This window comes from Oncorhynchus mykiss, chromosome 3, assembly GCF_013265735.2.
Source record: "Oncorhynchus mykiss isolate Arlee chromosome 3, USDA_OmykA_1.1, whole genome shotgun sequence".
Lineage (NCBI taxonomy): Eukaryota > Metazoa > Chordata > Actinopteri > Salmoniformes > Salmonidae > Oncorhynchus > Oncorhynchus mykiss.
The window spans coordinates 38,321,684-38,340,776 of record NC_048567.1 but is presented as its reverse complement, the minus strand read 5'-3'; the positions used below and the strand labels follow the sequence as shown (position 1 = coordinate 38,340,776).

Sequence of the window (19,093 nt, the reverse complement as noted above, 5' to 3'; positions counted from 1 at the left end):
AAGATAAAGATTATCAACTAGTGAGATGCATCCTTTGTGTCTGACCCTGACAGCGAGACAAAAAAATGCAGGAACAGGGGAAAGGCTTTAGCTGTCAGTGACAGCAAGGTCTTTAAAGTCACAGTCTAGTGTGGAGTGTCTGAGTGCACTTGTTCTGTTAGCTAATAGCTTGTGATTGCAGCTGTTATCCATACGTGTAGTGATGTCAGTATTGTCAGTCAGAGGCAGGATGTGAATAACCCACACTGGCTTTGAAATGTTCTGATATCTCTCCCTGGCTGGCTGGCTGGCAGGCAGGCAGTTAGTTTAGACTGCAGAAACGTGGTCTTGATTTGGGTGGCGTGGGGCCAAGGCTTTGCTGGAAATGGTCTGCCTTGTTAGAGAATTCACCCGCACGGGGCTGGAAAATCAGCCCAGCCTAACCAGTATCCCCCATAAAGACAACGAGGTTATGGAGGAGTGTTTTTGTGTATGTGTGAGGTAGAATACTAGTGTGCGTGCGTGTGCAACTATGCGTGTGTGTGTTCAACTATTTGTGTTTTTGTGAGAGAAACTGGGGGTGGCTGAGGTTTTCAAACATTTTCCATCTCAGATGGGTTGGGTTGAGATCCATACAAAAGCCTACATTAATATTTCAGTTTCTGTTTTTCACTTCTGTGAAACCTTATCCACTCTGTTATTTTGACCTTTCAAACCACAGCAATGTTTCCCCGTCTCTGAGTAATATGAAGGAACCCCTGCCATTGCCTTTTGACTGTAGCAATTATTGGTTTTCAGAACTCCAATGCAGACGTGGCTTCAAATACTATTTAAAATCTTTTAAATACTTTGAGCGTTTGATTTAGTCTGCCTGGATTGACAGATTTAGTTTGCAGTTCTGCAAATATTCGATAGGTTCTATCCGTTGTGCCAGGCAATCTCAATCAATCCCATCTAAAGTAATGATTTTAAATAGTATTTGAACCCAGATCTGATTTTCAGTGCTCCAATGTTTATAAAGTGCAATGTTCTGAAAGTAGCAAAGTGCATTGCTTTGACAGTTTGATGATAATGATTGTGTAATGATTATTCAAACCAAAACATGTCCTAATCATTTGAAATAGAATATCTTTGGGTATCTCACATTTTCATTTTGACCTGCCATTCGTAGGAAATATGGCAATATTGAAAGAAACAAAACAAGCAAAGCCAATGCTTACAGCAGCCATCCAAAGCTGAATAGCTTGCATTGACAAAGAGAGGAGAGACAAGATTTCAAGGTCCGATGCCTCAGGGTACTTTGGCGAGTCTGTCATTCAGAGAACACACAACAATAGCCCAAGGGGCGATACAGTGCATTGGGGGGGGGGGGGGGGGGGGGGGAGTACTTGGATGGGATCCGTCTCCATCCACTGAATCTGCTTATACCTGCTATAAGCTGCTGCGGTGAAAGGAGGTTGAGGTACAGTGTTTTTTGCAAGACGAGGTAGAATTTTTTTAGAGCGCTTGTTCTTATGAATTTGGCTATAAAGTCTGAATGATGTGCGCTAAAAGCTATTATGACCCAATTAAGAAAAGCTAAGTCTCTCCCGAACAACCACGATTCCCTGTTTCCCTCACAAGCCGTGCAGGACTCGTTAGAAGGAAAGGTCGGCACTGGGCTCAAATTAGCACAAGATGGCTGTGTGGTAAAATTAACGGAAAGCATTAATGGAACGCGCTTATTAATCCAAAGGGGTAGGCAAGAGAATGGTCGTGGACAGGCAAAAAGGTCAAAACCAGATCAGAGTCCAGGAGGTGCAAAGTTGCAGACAGGCTCGTGTTCAAGGCAGGCAGAATGGTCAGGCAGGCAGGTAAAAGTCCAGAAACAGGCAAGGGTCAAAACCGGGAGGACTAGAAAAAGGAGAATGTAAAATGCATGAGAACGGGAAAAACGCTGGTTGACTTGGAAACATACAAGACCAACTGGCACAGAGAGACAGGAAACACAGTGATAAATACACTGGGGAAAACTTATACTTCCTGTCAGGTGAACTGTTGTCCTCACCTTTAATCTGATAATTTCACAATTTCTTCTGTTAGAAACATTCAAATTTGGCCCTATATGGCCAATTTTCACAAATGTAAAGGGTTAATTAGCCATATACACTACTGGTCAAATCTTTTAGAACACCTACTCATTTAAGAGTTTTTCTTTGTTTACTTTAGAATAATAACGAAGACATCAACTATTATATAACCCATATGGAATCATGTAGTAACCAAAAATGTGTTAAACAAATGTAAATATGTGTTATATTTGAGATTCTTCAAAGTAGCCAGCCTTTGCTTTTCCTTCACTCTACGGTCCAACTCATTCAAAACCATATCAATTGGGTTGAGGTCGGGTGATTGTGGAGGCCAGGTCATCTGATGCAGCACTCCATCACTCTCTTTCTTGGTCAAATAGCCCTTACACAGCCTGGAGGTGTGTTGGTTCATTGTCCTTTTGAAAAACAAATGATAGTCCCACTAATATGGGATGGCGTATCGCTGCAGAATGCTGTGGGAGCCATGCTGGTTTAGTGTGCCTTCAAATCTAAATATATCACCGACAGTGTCAACAGAAATGCACCCCCACACCACCATACCTCCTCCTCCATGCTTTACGGTGGGAACCACACATGCGGAGAACATGCGGAGATCATCGGTACACCTTCTCTGCATCTCACAAAGACACAGAGGTTGGAACCAAAAATCTCAAATTTAGACTCAACAGACCATTGGACAGATTTCCATTGCTCCTGTTTCTTGGCCCAAGCAAGTCTGTTCTTCTTATTGGTTTCCTTCAGTAGTGGTTTCTTTGCAGAAATTTGAGCATGAAGGCTTCATTCACGCAGTCTCCTATGAATAGTTGATTTTGAGATGTGCCTGTTACTTGAACTCTGTGAAGCATTTATTTGGGTTGTAATTTCTGAGTAACTATAATACACGTATCCTCTGCAGCAGAGTTAACTCTGGGTCTTTCTTTCCTGTGGCGGTCTTCATGAGAGCCAGTTTCATCATTGCGCTTGATGTTTTTGCGACAGCACTTGAAGAAACTTGAAATGTTCTTAAAATGTTCTGGATTGACTGACCTTCATGTCTTCAAGTAATGATGGACTGTTGTTTTTCTTTGCTTATTTGACCTGTTCTTGCCATAACATGGACTTGGTATTTTAGCAAGTAGGGCTATCTTCTGTATACCACCCCTACCTTGTAAAAACACAACTGATTAGCTAAAACGCATAAGAAGGAAACAAATTCCAGAAATTAACGTTTAACAAGGCACACCTGTTAATTGAAATGCATTCCAGGTGACTATCTCATCAAGCTTGTTGAGAGAATGCCAAGAGTGTGCAAAGATATCATCAAGGCAAAGGGTGGCTACTTTGAAGAATCTAAAATCTATATTTATTTGTTTAACCTTTTGTGACTAGGGGGCAGTTTTTTCATTTTTTGATAAAAAACGTTCCAGTTTTAAACGGGATATTTTGTCACGACAAGATGCTCGACCATGCATATAATTGACAGCTTTGGATAGAAAACACTCTGACGTTTCCAAAACTGCAAAGATATTGTCTGTGAGTGCAACAGAACTGATGTTACAGGCGAAACCCAGATAAAAATCCAATCAGGAAGTGCCGCATTTTTTGAAAGCGCTTCATGCCAATATGGCTGTGAATGGGCTACGAACGAGCTTACGTGTCTACAGCATTGTGACATCTTTTTACACATTTATGTTGAAGGATAGCCGTAAGGGACCACATTTAGCAAGTGGTCACATGATGGCTCCGGCAGAAAATCTTGCGTAAAGTACACAAGTAGACATTTTTCCAATCGCTTCTTATGAGAAACCAATTGTCCCGATGGATATTTTATCGAATAGATATGTGGAAAACACCTTGAGGATTGATTCTAAACAACGTTTGCCATGTTTCTGTCGATATTATGGAGCTAATTTTGAAAAAAGTTAGGCGTTGTAGTGACTGCATTTTCCGGTCGATTTCTCAGCCAAACGTGAAGAACAAACGGGAGCTATTTCGCCAACAAAAATTATATTTTTGGAAAAAAGGAACATTTGCTATCTAACTGGGAGTCTCCTGAGTGAAAGTGAAGTTCTTCAAAGTAAATTATTTAATTTGATTGCTTTTCTTATTTTCGTGAAAATGTTGCCTGCCGCTAGCAGAGCCTAGCATAGCATTATGCCATGATAAACTATTACAAATGCTTGTCTAGCGTTGGCTGTAAAGCATATTTTGAACAATGCTAGACCTCATATTAGACAATATCCGTCGGGACAATTGGTGTCTCATAAGAAGCGATTGGAAAAATGGCTACTTGTGTATTTTACGCAAGATTTTCTGCCGGAGCCATCATGTGACCACTTGCTAAATGTGGTCCCTTACGGCTATCCTTCAACATAAATGTGTAAAAAGATGTCACAATGCTGTAGACACGTAAGCTCGTTCGTAGCCCATTCACAGCCATATTGGCATGAAGCGCTTTCAAAAAATGCGGCACTTCCTGATTGGATTTTTATCTGGGTTTCGCCTGTAACATCAGTTCTGTTGCACTCACAGACAATATCTTTGCAGTTTTGGAAACGTCAGAGTGTTTTCTATCCAAAGCTGTAAATTATATGCATAGTTGAGCATCTCGCCGTGACAAAATATCCCGTTTAAAACGCGAACATTTTTTATCCAAAAATGAAAATACTGCCCCCTAGTTATAAAAGGTTAAAACAAGTCAAAATGAAGCTCAGTAGTGTGTGTGGCCTCCACGTGCCTGTATAACCTCCCTACAATGCCTGGGCATGCTCCTGATGAGGTGGCGGATGGTCTCCTGAGGGATCTCCTCCCAGACCTGGACTAAAGCATCCGCCAACTCCCGGACTATCTGTGGTGCAGATGGAGCGAGACATGATGTCCCAGATGTGCTCAATTGGATTTAGGTCTGGGGAACGGGCGGGCCAGTCCATAGCATCAATACCTTCCTCTTGCAGGAACTGCTGACACACTCCAGCCACATGAGGTCTAGCATTGTCTTGCATTAGGAGGAATACAGGGTCAACCGCACCAGCATATGGTCTCACAAGGGGTCTGAGGATATCGGTACCTAATGGCAGTCAGGCTTCCTCTGGCAAGCACATGGAGGGCTGTGCGGTCCCCCGAAAAATGCCACCCCACACCATGACTGACCCACCGCCAAACCGGTCATGCTGGAGGATGTTGCAGGCAGCAGAACGTTCTCGTCAGTGTGAACCTGCTTTCATCTGTGAAGAGCACATGGCGCCAGTGGCAAATTTGCCAATCTTGGTGTTCTCTGGCAAATGCCACACGTCCTGCACAGTGTTGGGCTGTAAGCACAACCCCCACCTGTGGACATCGGGCTCTCATACCACCCTCATGGAGTCTGTTTCTGACCATTTGAGCAGACACATGCACATTTGTGGCCTGCTGGAGGTCATTTTGCAGGGCTCTGGCAGTGCTCCTCCTGCTCCTCCTTGCACAAAGGTGGAGGTAGAGGTCCTGCTGCTGGGTTGTTGCCCTCCTACGGCCTCCTCCACGTCTCCTGATTTACTGGCCTGTCTCCTGGTAGTGCCTCCATGCTCTGGACACTATGCTGACAGACACAGAAAACCTTCTTGCCACAGCTCGCATTGATGTGCCATCCTGGATGAGCTGCACTACCTGAGCCACTTGTGTGGGTTGTAGACTCCGTCTCATGCTACCACTAGAGTGAAAGCACCGCCAGCATTCAAAAGTGACCAAAACATCAGCCAGGAAGCATAGGAACTGAGAAGTGGTCTGTGGTCACCACCTGCAGAACCACTCCTTTATTGGGGGTGTCTTGCTAATTGCCTATAATTTCCACCTGTTGTCTATTCCATTTGCACAACAGCATGTGAATTTTTTTGTCAATCAGTGTTGCTTCCTAAGTGGACAGTTTGATTTCACAGAAGTGTGATTGACTTGGAGTTACCCCAGGTGGTTACCCCAGGTTACCCCAGGTGGTGAGGGTAGGCAACAACATCTCCTCCCCGCTGATCCTCAACACTGGGGCCCCACAAGGGTGCGTTCTGAGCCCTCTCCTGTACTCCCTGTTCACCCACGACTGCTTGGCCACGCACGCCTCCAACTCAATCATCAAGTTTGCGGACGACACAACAGTGGTAGGCTTGATTACCAACAACGACGAGACGGCCTACAGGGAGGAGGTGAGGGCCCTCGGAGTGTGGTGTCAGGAAAATAACCTCACACTCAACGTCAACAAAACTAAGGAGATGATTGTGGACTTCAGGAAACAGCAGAGGGAACACCCCCCTATCCACATCGATGGAACAGTAGTGGAGAGGGTAGCAAGTTTTAAGTTCCTCGGCATACACATCACAGACAAACTGAATTGGTCCACTCACACAGACAGCATCGTGAAGAAGGCGCAGCAGCGCCTCTTCAACTTCAGGAGGCTGAAGAAATTTGGCTTGTCACCAAAAGCACTCACAAACTTCTACAGATGCACAATCGAGAGCATCCTGGCGGGCTGTATCACCGCCTGGTACGGCAACTGCTCCGCCCTCAACCGTAAGGCTCTCCAGAGGGTAGTGAGGTCTGCACAACGCATCACCGGGGGCAAACTACCTGCCCTCCAGGACACCTACACCACCCGATGTCACAGGAAGGCCATAAAGATCATCAAGGACATCAACCACCCGAGCCACTGCCTGTTCACCCCGCTATCATCCAGAAGGCGAGGTCAGTACAGGTGCATCAAAGCTGGGACCGAGAGACTGAAAAACAGCTTCTATCTCAAGGCCATCAGACTGTTAAACAGCCACCACTAACACTGAGTGGCTGCTGCCAACACACTGACACTGACTCAACTCCAGCCACTTTAATAATGGGAATTGATGGGAAATGATGTAAATATATCACTAGCCACTTTAAACAATGCTACCTTATATAATGTTACTTACCCTACATTATTCATCTCATATGCATACGTATATACTGTACTCTATATCATCGACTGTATCCTTATGTAATACATGTATCACTAGCCACTTTAAACTATGCCACTTTGTTTACATACTCATCTCATTTGTACATACTGTACTCGATACCATCTACTGTATCTTGCCTATGCTGCTCTGTACCATCACTCATTCATATATCCTTATGTACATAATCTTTATCCCCTTACACTGTGTACAAGACAGTAGTTTTGGAATTGTTAGTTAGATTCTTGTTATTACTGCATTGTCGGAACTAGAAGCACAAGCATTTCGCTACACTGGCATTAACATCTGCTAACCATGTGTATGTGACAAATAAGATTTGATTTGTTGTTTAAGTGTTCCCTTTATTTTTTTGAGCAGTTTATATATATATATATATATATATATATATATATATATATATATATATATATATATATATACAGTGCCTTGCGAAAGTATTCGGCCCCCTTGAACTTTGCGACCTTTTGCCACATTTCAGGCTTCAAACATAAAGATATAAAACTGTATTTTTTTGTGAAGAATCAACAACAAGTGGGACACAATCATGAAGTGGAACGACATTTATTGGATATTTCAAACTTTTTTAACAAATCAAAAACTGAAAAATTGGGCGTGCAAAATTATTCAGCCCCTTTACTTTCAGTGCAGCAAACTCTCTCCAGAAGTTCAGTGAGGATCTCTGAATGATCCAATGTTGACCTAAATGACTAATGATGATAAATACAATCCACCTGTGTGTAATCAAGTCTCCGTATAAATGCACCTGCACTGTGATAGTCTCAGAGGTCCGTTAAAAGCGCAGAGAGCATCATGAAGAACAAGGAACACACCAGGCAGGTCCGAGATACTGTTGTGAAGAAGTTTAAAGCCGGATTTGGATACAAAAAGATTTCCCAAGCTTTAAACATCCCAAGGAGCACTGTGCAAGCGATAATATTGAAATGGAAGGAGTGTCAGACCAATGCAAATCTACCAAGACCTGGCCGTCCCTTTATACTTTCAGCTCATACAAGGAGAAGACTGATCAGAGATGCAGCCAAGAGGCCCATGATCACTCTGGATGAACTGCAGAGATCTACAGCTGAGGTGGGAGACTCTGTCCATAGGACAACAATCAGTCGTATATTGCACAAATCTGGCCTTTATGGAAGAGTGGCAAGAAGAAAGCCATTTCTTAAAGATATCCATAAAACGTGTCGTTTAAAGTTTGCCACAAGCCACCTGGGAGACACACCAAACATGTGGAAGAAGGTGCTCTGGTCAGATGAAACAAAAATTGAACTTTTTGACAACAATGCAAAACGTTATGTTTGGTGTAAAAGCAACCCCGCTCATCACCCTGAACACACCATCCCCACTTTCAAACATGGTGGTGGCAGCATCATGGTTTGGGCCTGCTTTTCTTCAGCAGGGACAGGGAAGATGGTTAAAATTGATGGCCAAATACAACCAAATACAGGACCATTCTGGAAGAAAACCTGATGGAGTCTGCAAAAGACCTGAGACTGGGACGGAGATTTGTCTTCCAACAAGACAATGATCCAAAACATAAAGCAAAATCTACAATGGAATGGTTCAAAAATAAACATATCCAGGTGTTAGAATGGCCAAGTCAAAGTCCAGACCTGAATCCAATCGAGAATCTGTGGAAAGAACTGAAAACTGCTGTTCACAAATGCTCTCCATCCAACCTCACTGAGCTCGAGCTGTTTTGCAAGGAGGAATGGGAAAAAATGTCAGTCTCTCGATGTGCAAAACTGATAGAGACATACCCCAAGTGACTTACAGCTGTAATCGCAGCAAAAGGTGGCGCTACAAAGTATTAACTTAAGGGGGCTGAATCATTTTGCACGCCCAATTTTTCAGTTTTTGATTTGTTAAAAAAGTTTGAAATATCCAATAAATGTCGTTCCACTTCATGATTGTGTCCCACTTGTTGTTGATTCTTCACAAAAAAATACAGTTTTATATCTTTATGTTTGAAGCCTGAAATGTGGCAAAAGGTCGCAAAGTTCAAGGGGGCCGAATACTTTCGCAAGGCACTGTATATAGTGCTTTCGGAAAGTATTCAGACCCCTTGAATTTTTCCAGATTTTGTGAAATTTCAGTCTTATTCAAAAAAGGATTAAAAAAAAATCCCTCGTCAGCTTACACACAATTCCCATAATGACAAAGTGGAAACAGGTGTTTGCAAATGTATTATAAATTAAAAACAGATACCTTATTTACATAATTATTCAGACCCTTTGTTATGGGACTCGAAATTTAGCTCAAGTGCATCCTGTTTCTACAACTTGATTGGAGTCCACCTGTGGTAAATTCAATTGACTGGATATTTTCCCACAGTTGACAGTGGATGTCAGAGCAAAAACCAAGCCATGAGCTTGAAGGAAATGTCCGTAGAGCTCCGAAACAGGATTGTGTCGAGGCACAGATCTGGGGAAGCATACCAAAACATTTCTGCAGAATTGAAGGTCCTCAAGAACACAGTGGCCTCCATCATTCTTAAATGGGAGAAGTTTCAAACCACCAAGACTCTTCCTAGAGCTTGCCGTCCGGCCAAACTGAGCAATCAGGGGACAAGGGCCTTGGTCAGGGAGGTGAGAGTTCCTCTGTAGAGATGGGAAAACCTTTCAGAAGGACAACCATCTCTGCATCACTCCACCAAACAGGCCTTTATAGTAGAGTGGCCAGACGTAAGCCCCTCCTTAGTAAAAGGCACAGGAAGAGCCACTGGGAATTTGCTAAAATGCACCTGAAGACTATCAGAGCATGGGAAACAAGATTCTCTGGTCTGATGAAACCAAGAATGAACTCTTGGCCTGAATGAAAAGGCATTAAGTCTGGAGGAATTCTTGCACCATCCCTACAGTTATGCATGGTGGTGGCAGCATCATGCTGTGGGACTGGGAGACTAGTCAATATTGAGGGAAAGATGAACGGAGCAAAGTACAGAGAGATCCTTGATAAAAACCTGCTCCGGAGCACTCAGGATCTTACACTGTGGCGAAGGTTCACCTTCCAACAGGACAATGACCCTAAGCACAGAGCCAAGACAATGCAGTAGTGGCTTCGGGACAAGTCTCTGAATGTCCTTGAGTGGCCCAGCAAGAAGCCTGGACTTGAACCTGATCGAACATCTCTGGAGAGACCTGAAAATAGCTGTTCTGCGACACTCCCCATCCAACCTGTCAGAGCTTGAGAGGATCTGCAGAGAAGTATGGGAGAAACTCCCTAAATACAGGCGTGCCAAGCCTTCTCTCGTACCACCAGTTCTGGTTATACCGCACGTGCACGGACCCATAGAGATGTATAGAGGTCAACAACTTGTTACTAGATGGTGAAGTCCTCTATTGGCTTCGCTACCACAGAAGTGTTCAATGTCAAAGATCAGTGGTGCGCCCTCTGTACATTTTTATGAACATCAGCTGTCATGACATTTCTCCAAACAGCCTTTCTCTACTCACTCGACAACTAAATGAGGAGACAAGTCGAGATTGGATCATGGAAACAGGCGCCAGGTAGAGACTTGACAAAGTAACTATATATTACCCAGTTTTAAAAAGTAATGTGTTATATTACTAATTACTCATGAAAAGTTATCTGATTGTGTAACACATTACTTTTAACTCGTTTACTCCCCAGGAGGAGGCAATGAGGAAAATTGGAATTTAATTGGAATTTCTGTTTACTTTCTGAATTGACTGAATTAAAAAAGGAATTGACCCCAACCCTGATGGCTGTATTATATATACCTGTATTATTTATTCTATCAAGGAAGAGAAAGGTGAGCCTAATGTTCCACAGTCATCAGTTTAACTCATGTTTGACCTGCAGATATATTTCTGTTATCTGAGTAATCATATTCATAGAGTAAGATAATTTGTCAACTATAATCATAGTGAACTCCCTCTGTTAATTGGAAATTGCAATCTATCGACTTTTTCTTGTGGTGTAGGCAATATTCATGTCATGATTCACGCAAGGTCGAGAACTTCCTGATATGAATTGATGCATCGACGTCAGTACGTGATGTAATGCATTGTTACCAACTGGTTATCGAAGTTAAACTGTCATGCTCCCTATACCCATGAATGTACACATTCCTTTCTGAATTGCTTGTTAGACGTTATGGTAATACACCAATAAGTGTAGTCATCTGGCCCTGAACAGTTGAACTCTGACCTTACACTCCTGACCCCCAGCTGACCCCTGCCAGAGTTGAGAGGTCAGTGTATCTCATGGCTCGGGGGAGGGTTGTTGTCTGACCCCAAGCTGAGTTTCACGTGGAGAAGCTCCTCTCTGCTGCTGATTTACTAGGTTGTAACATTTCCTGTCGGGCTGAAAATTATTGTACTTAGTCTGGATTAAAAACATTACCCCCCTCCCCTCCCAACAGTAATTCACTATAGATCCATAACATTACAGGTAGTGAAAGAAGTGCAGCGCAACTCTTCCCTTAGACTTAATGATCTGTTACTTCCTGATAAGTAGAGCGTGTCCAGCAGTTCCCTCTCCCCCTGATGGATTCGCTGAGTCCCAGCCAGAGACTCCTGACTGTTGTTGTGTATACTATATAGGACTCTGGTTGATGTGTATGTTGCACAGACAAGCTACAGTATACTTACACACTACAGTAACACTATATACAAGTACTGTATTTAAGTATACAATACAAGTTTAATCATAACTGTCATGAATATGCATTAATGCACAACTAATTATATTAATTATAATAAAGGTAATTAATTGACCAATTTAATCCAAATCGGTCACAAAAGTGAGAGAAAAAATAAATGTTGTTCTTTGTATGTTAAAGCACTTACATTACATAAAAAAACAAAAGAAAAACAGTGCATCATATAACATTAACAGTATTACACCACTACTGTACATATCTACAAAACAAAATGTTTACAATGCCTTGCAAAAGTATTCATCCCCCTTGGTGTTTTTCCACCTGTAACATAAATTTATTTTATTTTTGGATTTCACGTAATGGACAAGTTGGTGAAGTGAAATGAGGAAAATAACTAATTTAAAATACATTTAAAATGGAAAAGTGGTGCGTGTATTTGCATTCACCCCCTTTGATATGAAGCCCCCAAATAAGATCTGGTGGAACCAATTACCTTCACAAGTCACATAATTAGTTAAAATCCAACTGTGTGCATTATAAGTGTCACATGATCTGTCACATGATCTCAGTATACATACACCTGTTCTAAAAGTCCCAAGAATCTGCAACACCACCAAGCAAGGGGCACCACCAAGCAAGCGGCACCATGAGACCAAGGAGCTCTCCAAACAGGTCAGGTACAAAGTTGTAGTTAGTACAGATCAGGGTTGGGTTATAAAAAAAAAACTTAAACTTTGAACATCTCACAGAGCACCATTAAATCCATTATAAAAAAAAGAGAAAGAATATTGCACCACAACGAACCTGCCAAGAGAGGGCCGCTAGCCAAAACTCCCAGACCAGGTAAGGAGGGCATTAATCAGAGAGGCAACAAAGAGACCAAAGATAACCCTGAAGGAGCTGCAAAGATCCACAGCAGAGATGGAGTATCTTTCCATAGGACCACTTTAAGCCATACACTCCACAGAGCTGGGCTTTATGGAAGAGTGGCCATAAAAAAGCCATTGCTTAAAGAAAAAAATAAGCAAACATGTTTGGTGTTCATCAACAGCCATGTGGGAGACTCCCCAAACATATGGAAGAAAGTACTCTGGTCAGATGAGACTAATATTAAGCTTTTTGGCCATCAAGTAAAACACTGTGTCTGGTGCAAACCCAAAATCTTTCATCACCCCGAGAACACCATCCCCACAGTGAAGCATGGTGGTGTTATCCCCACAGCATGATGCAGTTTTTCTTTGGCAGTGACTGTAAACTGTTCAGATTTGAAGGAATGATGGATGGTTCTAAATACAGGGAAATTCTTGAGGGGAATCCTGTTTCAGTCTTCCAGAGATTTGAGACTGGGACGGAGGTTCACCTTCCAGCAGGACAATGACCCTGAGCATACTGCTAAAGCAACACCCGAGTCGTTTAACTTCTTATGGTATGGGGGACGGTTGCGTCCCACTTGGGCAAAAACCAGGGAAAATACATCGCAACAAATTCAAAAAAATTATATAAAAATCACACTTTCATTAAATCACACATAAAATATACTCAATTAAAGCTACACTCGTTGTGAATCCAGCCAACATGTCCGATTTTAAAAAGGCTTTTCGGCGAAAGCATAAGAAGCTATTATCTGATGATAGCAAAACAGTAAACAAAGAGGGTAGCATGTTTCAAACCTGCAGGCGCTACACAAAACGAAGAAATTAAATATAAAACATGCCTTACCTTTGACAAGCTTCTTTTGTTGGCACTCCAATATGTCCCATAAACATCATAATTGGTCCTTTTGTTCGATTAATTCCGTCCATATATATCCAAAATGTCAATATATTTGATGCGTTTGATCCAGAAAAAAACAGCTTCCAAAATGCGCAACTTCACTTCAAAATATTTTAAAAGTTGCCTATAAAGTTTGCCAAAATATTTCAAACGACTTTTGTAATACAACTTTAGGTATTTTTAAACATTAATAATCAATCAAATTGAATACGGGTCTATCTGTTTTCAATAGAGGACGAGAGGAAACTAACGCTACTTTTCATGTCTTGGCCAACTCTCAACAGTGTCACCCAGTACCTAGATGGCCTACTTCTTCATTGCACAAATAAATAACCTCAACCAAATTCCAAAGACTGGTGACATCCAGTGGAAGTGGTAGGGACTGAAAACAAGTTCCTAAGAAACATTGTTTGCCAATGAGAACATGATTCAAACAGTTTTAGATACTTCAGGGTGTTTTCTATCCAAATGGGGGTCGGGGGGGGGGGGGGGATAGTTATGCACGCTCCTGTTTTCTTGTTTGTTTCACAATAAAAAAATTATCTTGCATCTTCAAAGCTGTAGGCATGTTGTACAAATCAAATGATACAAACACCCAAAAAATATATTTTAAATCCAGGTTGTAAGGCAACAAAATAGGAAAAATGCCAAGGGGGTGAATATTATTTTATTTTTATTTTGTATCAATATTGGCTTAGACTTGCAGCTGACTTTCGCTGAAGTACAAGTGTAGAACTGGTTTGTCTGAATTTTGAGGCTTGGGCACTGGGCACCTGTTTTATATGAGTGGTCATGGATTTACCTGGTTGATATGAGTAATGGGGAGTATGGGTGCACAAGACTCATACAGGTAATGGGTCCTAGATGGATGTATATTTCCAATTAAAATCCTTTCTGGCAAGTTTGTGGTAGGAAAAACATGAATGAGTCTGGGGCACTTGTGTTATACTACTGTACTATGAGTTTATCTATGAAAGTATTAGTGTATACAGGTCAGAGATCACAGGACTAAGATATGCAACTAACAGGGTTGGGGTGTGCAGCGAATAGCTGGAAACAGGTTACTGTTGGTGACTTGAGGGATACAGGCCTAAGGAAATCAGGACTGAGATAGGCAAGGAACTTGGAGGAGGTCTATTGGCAAGGTCTATTGTTAGGATACGAGTGCACTGGTACTTGATTTGATCCATATTCGGGTGTGGGTGTTAGGGTTAGGGCATCGGGGTAGTTGGGTTTACATGTGTATGTGTGCATATAGATATTAGGGCTGAGGAATAGGAATGTCTGTTAATTTTATTATAGGCAGAGCACTGTATGTTCACCGGTCACAATTGTGACTGTAAATTAAACATACTTTTCTACATAATCTTTTATATTTTTTAATAAATAAAATATAATTTATAATAGCTTGTTCATTAAAGTTATTATACAGTGTAACCAAGTATTGTATGCCTGGGATGTGTTAAGTATGGGGTGGGTGGAGGGACACACTGAACCACCAGCATATATATGAGAGAGAGAGAGAGAGAGAGAGAGAGAGAGAGAGAGAGAGAGAGAGAGAGAGAGAGAGAGAGAGAGAGAGAGAGAGAGAGAGAGAGAGAGAGAGAGAGAGAGAGAGAGAGAGAGAGAGAGAGAGAGAGAGAGAGAGAGAGAGAGAGAGAGAGAGAGAGAGAGAGAGAGAGAGAGAGAGAGAGAGAGAGAGAGAGAGAGAGAGAGAGAGAGAGAGAGAGAGAGAGAGAGAGAGAGAGAGAGAGAGAGAGAGAGAGAGAGAGAGAGAGAGAGAGAGAGAGAGAGAGATTGAATTGGGCCCATATGTTAATAATCCACTCGGTTTCCCAGGAGAACACTACCTGCCCGAATACATAGTGCAAACTAAGTTTGGTGGAGGAGGAATAGTTGTCAGGGGCTCTTTTTCATGGTTCGGGCAAGGTCCCTTAGTTCTGGTGAAGGGAAATGTTAACGCTACAGCATAGAATGACATTATAGACGATTCTGTGTGTACAACTTTGTGGCAATAGTTTGGAGAAGTTTGTCTGGCCTAATCGCCCAACATCACTGCCTGACCTCACTAATGCTCTTGTCGCTGAATGGAGCAAACCCCAAAGCAATGTCCCAACATCTATGGGAAAGCCCAGAAGAGTGGAACCTGTTATAGCAGGAAAGGGGGACCAACTCCATATGTGACCGACCGCCTTGATTCGGGCTAATGTATAAAAATCTGAAATTATCTTTTTTACTTTGGATAAAAGCAGAGACGGAGAGTTACAAAATAGTATATCATACGTTGCATTTGAGGAACAAAAGGAAAGTAATTCTGCTTTGAAAGTTGATCAACTTGTAACATCACTTTGAGAAAAGGGCCTTTGAATGTTTTGGTACCTACTGGAGAGCTCTTCTTTGTCTACACCCATTCAGCATCATTCACACACACTTAAGCTTTAGCCCCCACCCAAACTGACCATTTTACTCAACCTAGCAGAGCTGGTTATGCAGTTTTCATGTTATCCAGGGCATTGGTGACTGTAACTGTGCTGCTAGCAACAATTTAATTATTATTTTTTACTGACACTGGCCACTGTCAACGGGTGTTGAGCATTCATAAGTTCATCCATTGTTCTGCGCTCCGGCACACTCGGGCAAGAGTGCTCTGAAATCGGAGTAGATGGCCAGATTGAATTTACGAACACACCCCAAATGGTTACTTGCATAGTGGAGTCTTTTGTTAAGACATATTGAACCTGGCTTCACAATGAACCATTATCCCAACTCATGTTACTACCCTGCATGAATCTGCAGGTAGCTAACCAACCAGGATCAATATTAGCTAGCTAATGTTAGGCTATAGCTAGACAAGCAAATAGCTCTGATATACAAATAATAAGATCACACACGTAACGTTAGCAAGCGAGCCAACCAGCTAACAGTACACATTCATTTGAAATGAAACCACTTTCTGTTAAAATTAGAAACGTGTCATGTTTGAAAATGTAGCTAGTTGACTATCTTATCCTATACATCATAGATGCACGCGTCTCCTGTTACGGATGCCATGGTTGCCGTTAGTTTGAAGATGTAATCCGGAGACAGGTGTTTTCTCCATCTCCTTAGCGATTGTACTCGAATTCTACTGATTTCAAAACTCGGTCCTCTACTGGAGAGCAACATTTGTGCAGTTTTACTACGCGATTCATAAAAAAGCAGCGTTGGACAGGATTACCTACACACACTGACCAACTTAAAAAAAAGTTGACATTCAAACTTCTAGTTTCCTGAAATGGGTCACATATTAATGCCCATGAGTTTAAATTGAGATGTTCAATGAGCAGATGTCCACATACTTTGTGATATTTTTTTTTTTCTATATTAAAAATAAATAAAAAATCACCTTTATTTAGCAGGTAGACCAGTTGAGAACATGTTCTCATTTACAACTGCGACCTGACAAAGATAGAGCAAAGCAGTGTGACAAAAACAACAACACAGAGTTACACATAAACAAACATACAGTCAATAATACAGTAGAAAAAGTCTATGTACAGTGTGTGCAAATGAGGTAGGATAAGTGAGGGAAGGCAATAAATATGCCATGGTGGCGAAGTAATTACAATGTAGCAATTTAACACAGGAATGGTAGATGTGCAGAATATGAATGTGCAAGTAGAGATACTGGGGTGCAAAGGAGCAAGATAAATAAATAAACACAGTATAGGGATGAGGTAATTAGATGGGCTATGTACAGGTCCAGTCATCTGTGAGCTGCTGTGACAGCTGGTACTTAAAGCTAGTGAAGGAGATATGAGTCTCCAGCGTCAGTGATTTTTGGATTTCGTTCCAGTCATTGGCAGCAGAGAACTGGAAGGAGAGGCGGCCAAAGGAAGAATTGGCTTTGGGGGTGACCAGAGATATATCTGCTTGAGCTCATGCTACGGGTGGGTTCTGCTATGGTGACCAGTGAGCTGAGATAAGGCGGGGCTTTACCTAGCAGAGACTTGTAGATGACCTGGAGCCAGTGGATTTGGCAACGAGTATGAAGCAAGGGCCAGCCAATGAGAGTGTACAGGTCGCAGTGGTGGGTAGTATATAGGGCTTTGGTGACAAAACGGATAGCCCTGTGATAGACTGCATCCAATTTGTTGAGTAGAGTGTTGGAGGCTATTTTGTAAATTACATCGTCGAGGATCGGTAGGATGGTCAGTTTTACGAGGGTGTGTTTGGCAGCATGAGTGAAGGATGCTTTGTTGCGAAATAGGAAGCCGATTCTAGATTTAATTTTGTAATCTGTTAACTTGGCTTTCGAAGACCTTAGAAAGGCAGGGTAGGATAGATATAGGTCTGTAGCAGTTTGGGTCTAGAGTGTCTCCTCCTTTGAAAAGGGGGATGACCGTGGCAGCATTCCAATCTTTGGGGATCTCAGACGATACGAAAGAGAGGTTCAACAAGCTAGTAATAGGGGTTGCGACAATTTCTGCAGATATTTGTAGAAAGAGAGGGTCCAGATTGTCTAACCCGGCTGATTTGTAGGGGTCCAGATGTTGCAGCTCTTTCAGAACATCAGCTATCTGGATTTGGGTGAAGGAGAAATGGGGAGGCTTGGGCGAGTTGCTGTGGGGGGTGCAGGTCTGTTGAGCTGGGTAGGGTTCCCCCTCTTTCTAAATTTCAAACTCTGTCACAGCTGTTCGCATTAGGTTTATAATGGTGTTTTCCGCGAATTGCATTTCAGCAAATGTTTTAAAATTACGTTTTATTAGCTGCTTCATAACAGAAGTAGCATGTTCAATAATAGGCTGTAAACTTTTGAACTGTAAGACGATAGGCTTGCTATTGTTGCAGGTTTCCAGCGCTACATGAAAAGTGTTCGGTGCATGCATAGTATCAGAGAGGAATAGGCAAAGCGAGAGGTTTCACTCTCACCAAAATCTGTCCAAAATAAACTCAATACATTTCTATGGGCATGTTTTGGGACTAAGCTTGCCCCCTGCCTGCAGAAGCATTGCGTCATTATATACAGATCTCTAATAGTATTTTCTGTTGTCCACTTCATTTTACTGTTTGGAAAAGATTTAACCATTTGTTGACCGGTTAATGAGGGCTGGTTCGTCGGGAGCAAAGTTTACTGAAATGTGCATTCCTAAACACAACAAAATGTGGAATATGTCAATGGGGATGAATACTTTCTGAAGGCAGTGTATTGCTGCAGATAGAAATCCAAATAATTATATGTATATCATAGAGAACATGGATGTTTGGGCAGGTTTCAATCCCCCAAAGATCAAACGTGTGTCTCTTGGCAGAGTTTTATGGTATGCATACCAAAGCCACGAACATCACATAACTAATATAGATGTTGAATCATTGATCTGATTTGTGTCTCTCCTCTCTTTTCTAGTCCCCCAAAGTACACCGATACCCCACGATGGACGCGGTCCCCCTCCTCCTGAGCAAAGTCAAATCTGAACCTCCTGAGGACCTGCTCTCCCATGACCCCCATTTCCAGACGCAGACCGAGCCTGTCGACCTGTCAATCAACAAACCACGCCCCTCCCCCCCATCAATCACCTCCACCGCTTCTCCTGTCACTTCCGCTTTCTCTCCGTCCTCCATTTCTTCTTTATCATCATCATCCTCCTCTCCGTCTGTCATCACATCTGCCTCATCTGTGCTCA

The 19,093-nt window shown here is 42.2% G+C and overlaps 1 protein-coding gene across 1 annotated transcript in view; it reads left to right on the top strand.

Annotated features, from left to right (window-relative positions):
• The window catches only part of LOC110519945 (Krueppel-like factor 12), a 137,491-nt gene that overhangs the window by 60,512 nt on the left and 57,886 nt on the right, over positions 1-19,093 (top strand). Inside the window, exon 3 of the mRNA XM_021596836.2 lies at positions 18,817-19,093. This exon is cut by the window's right edge and continues 303 nt beyond it. Coding sequence (XP_021452511.1) covers positions 18,817-19,093 — 277 coding nt within the window. The remainder of the gene's footprint in view (positions 1-18,816) is intronic.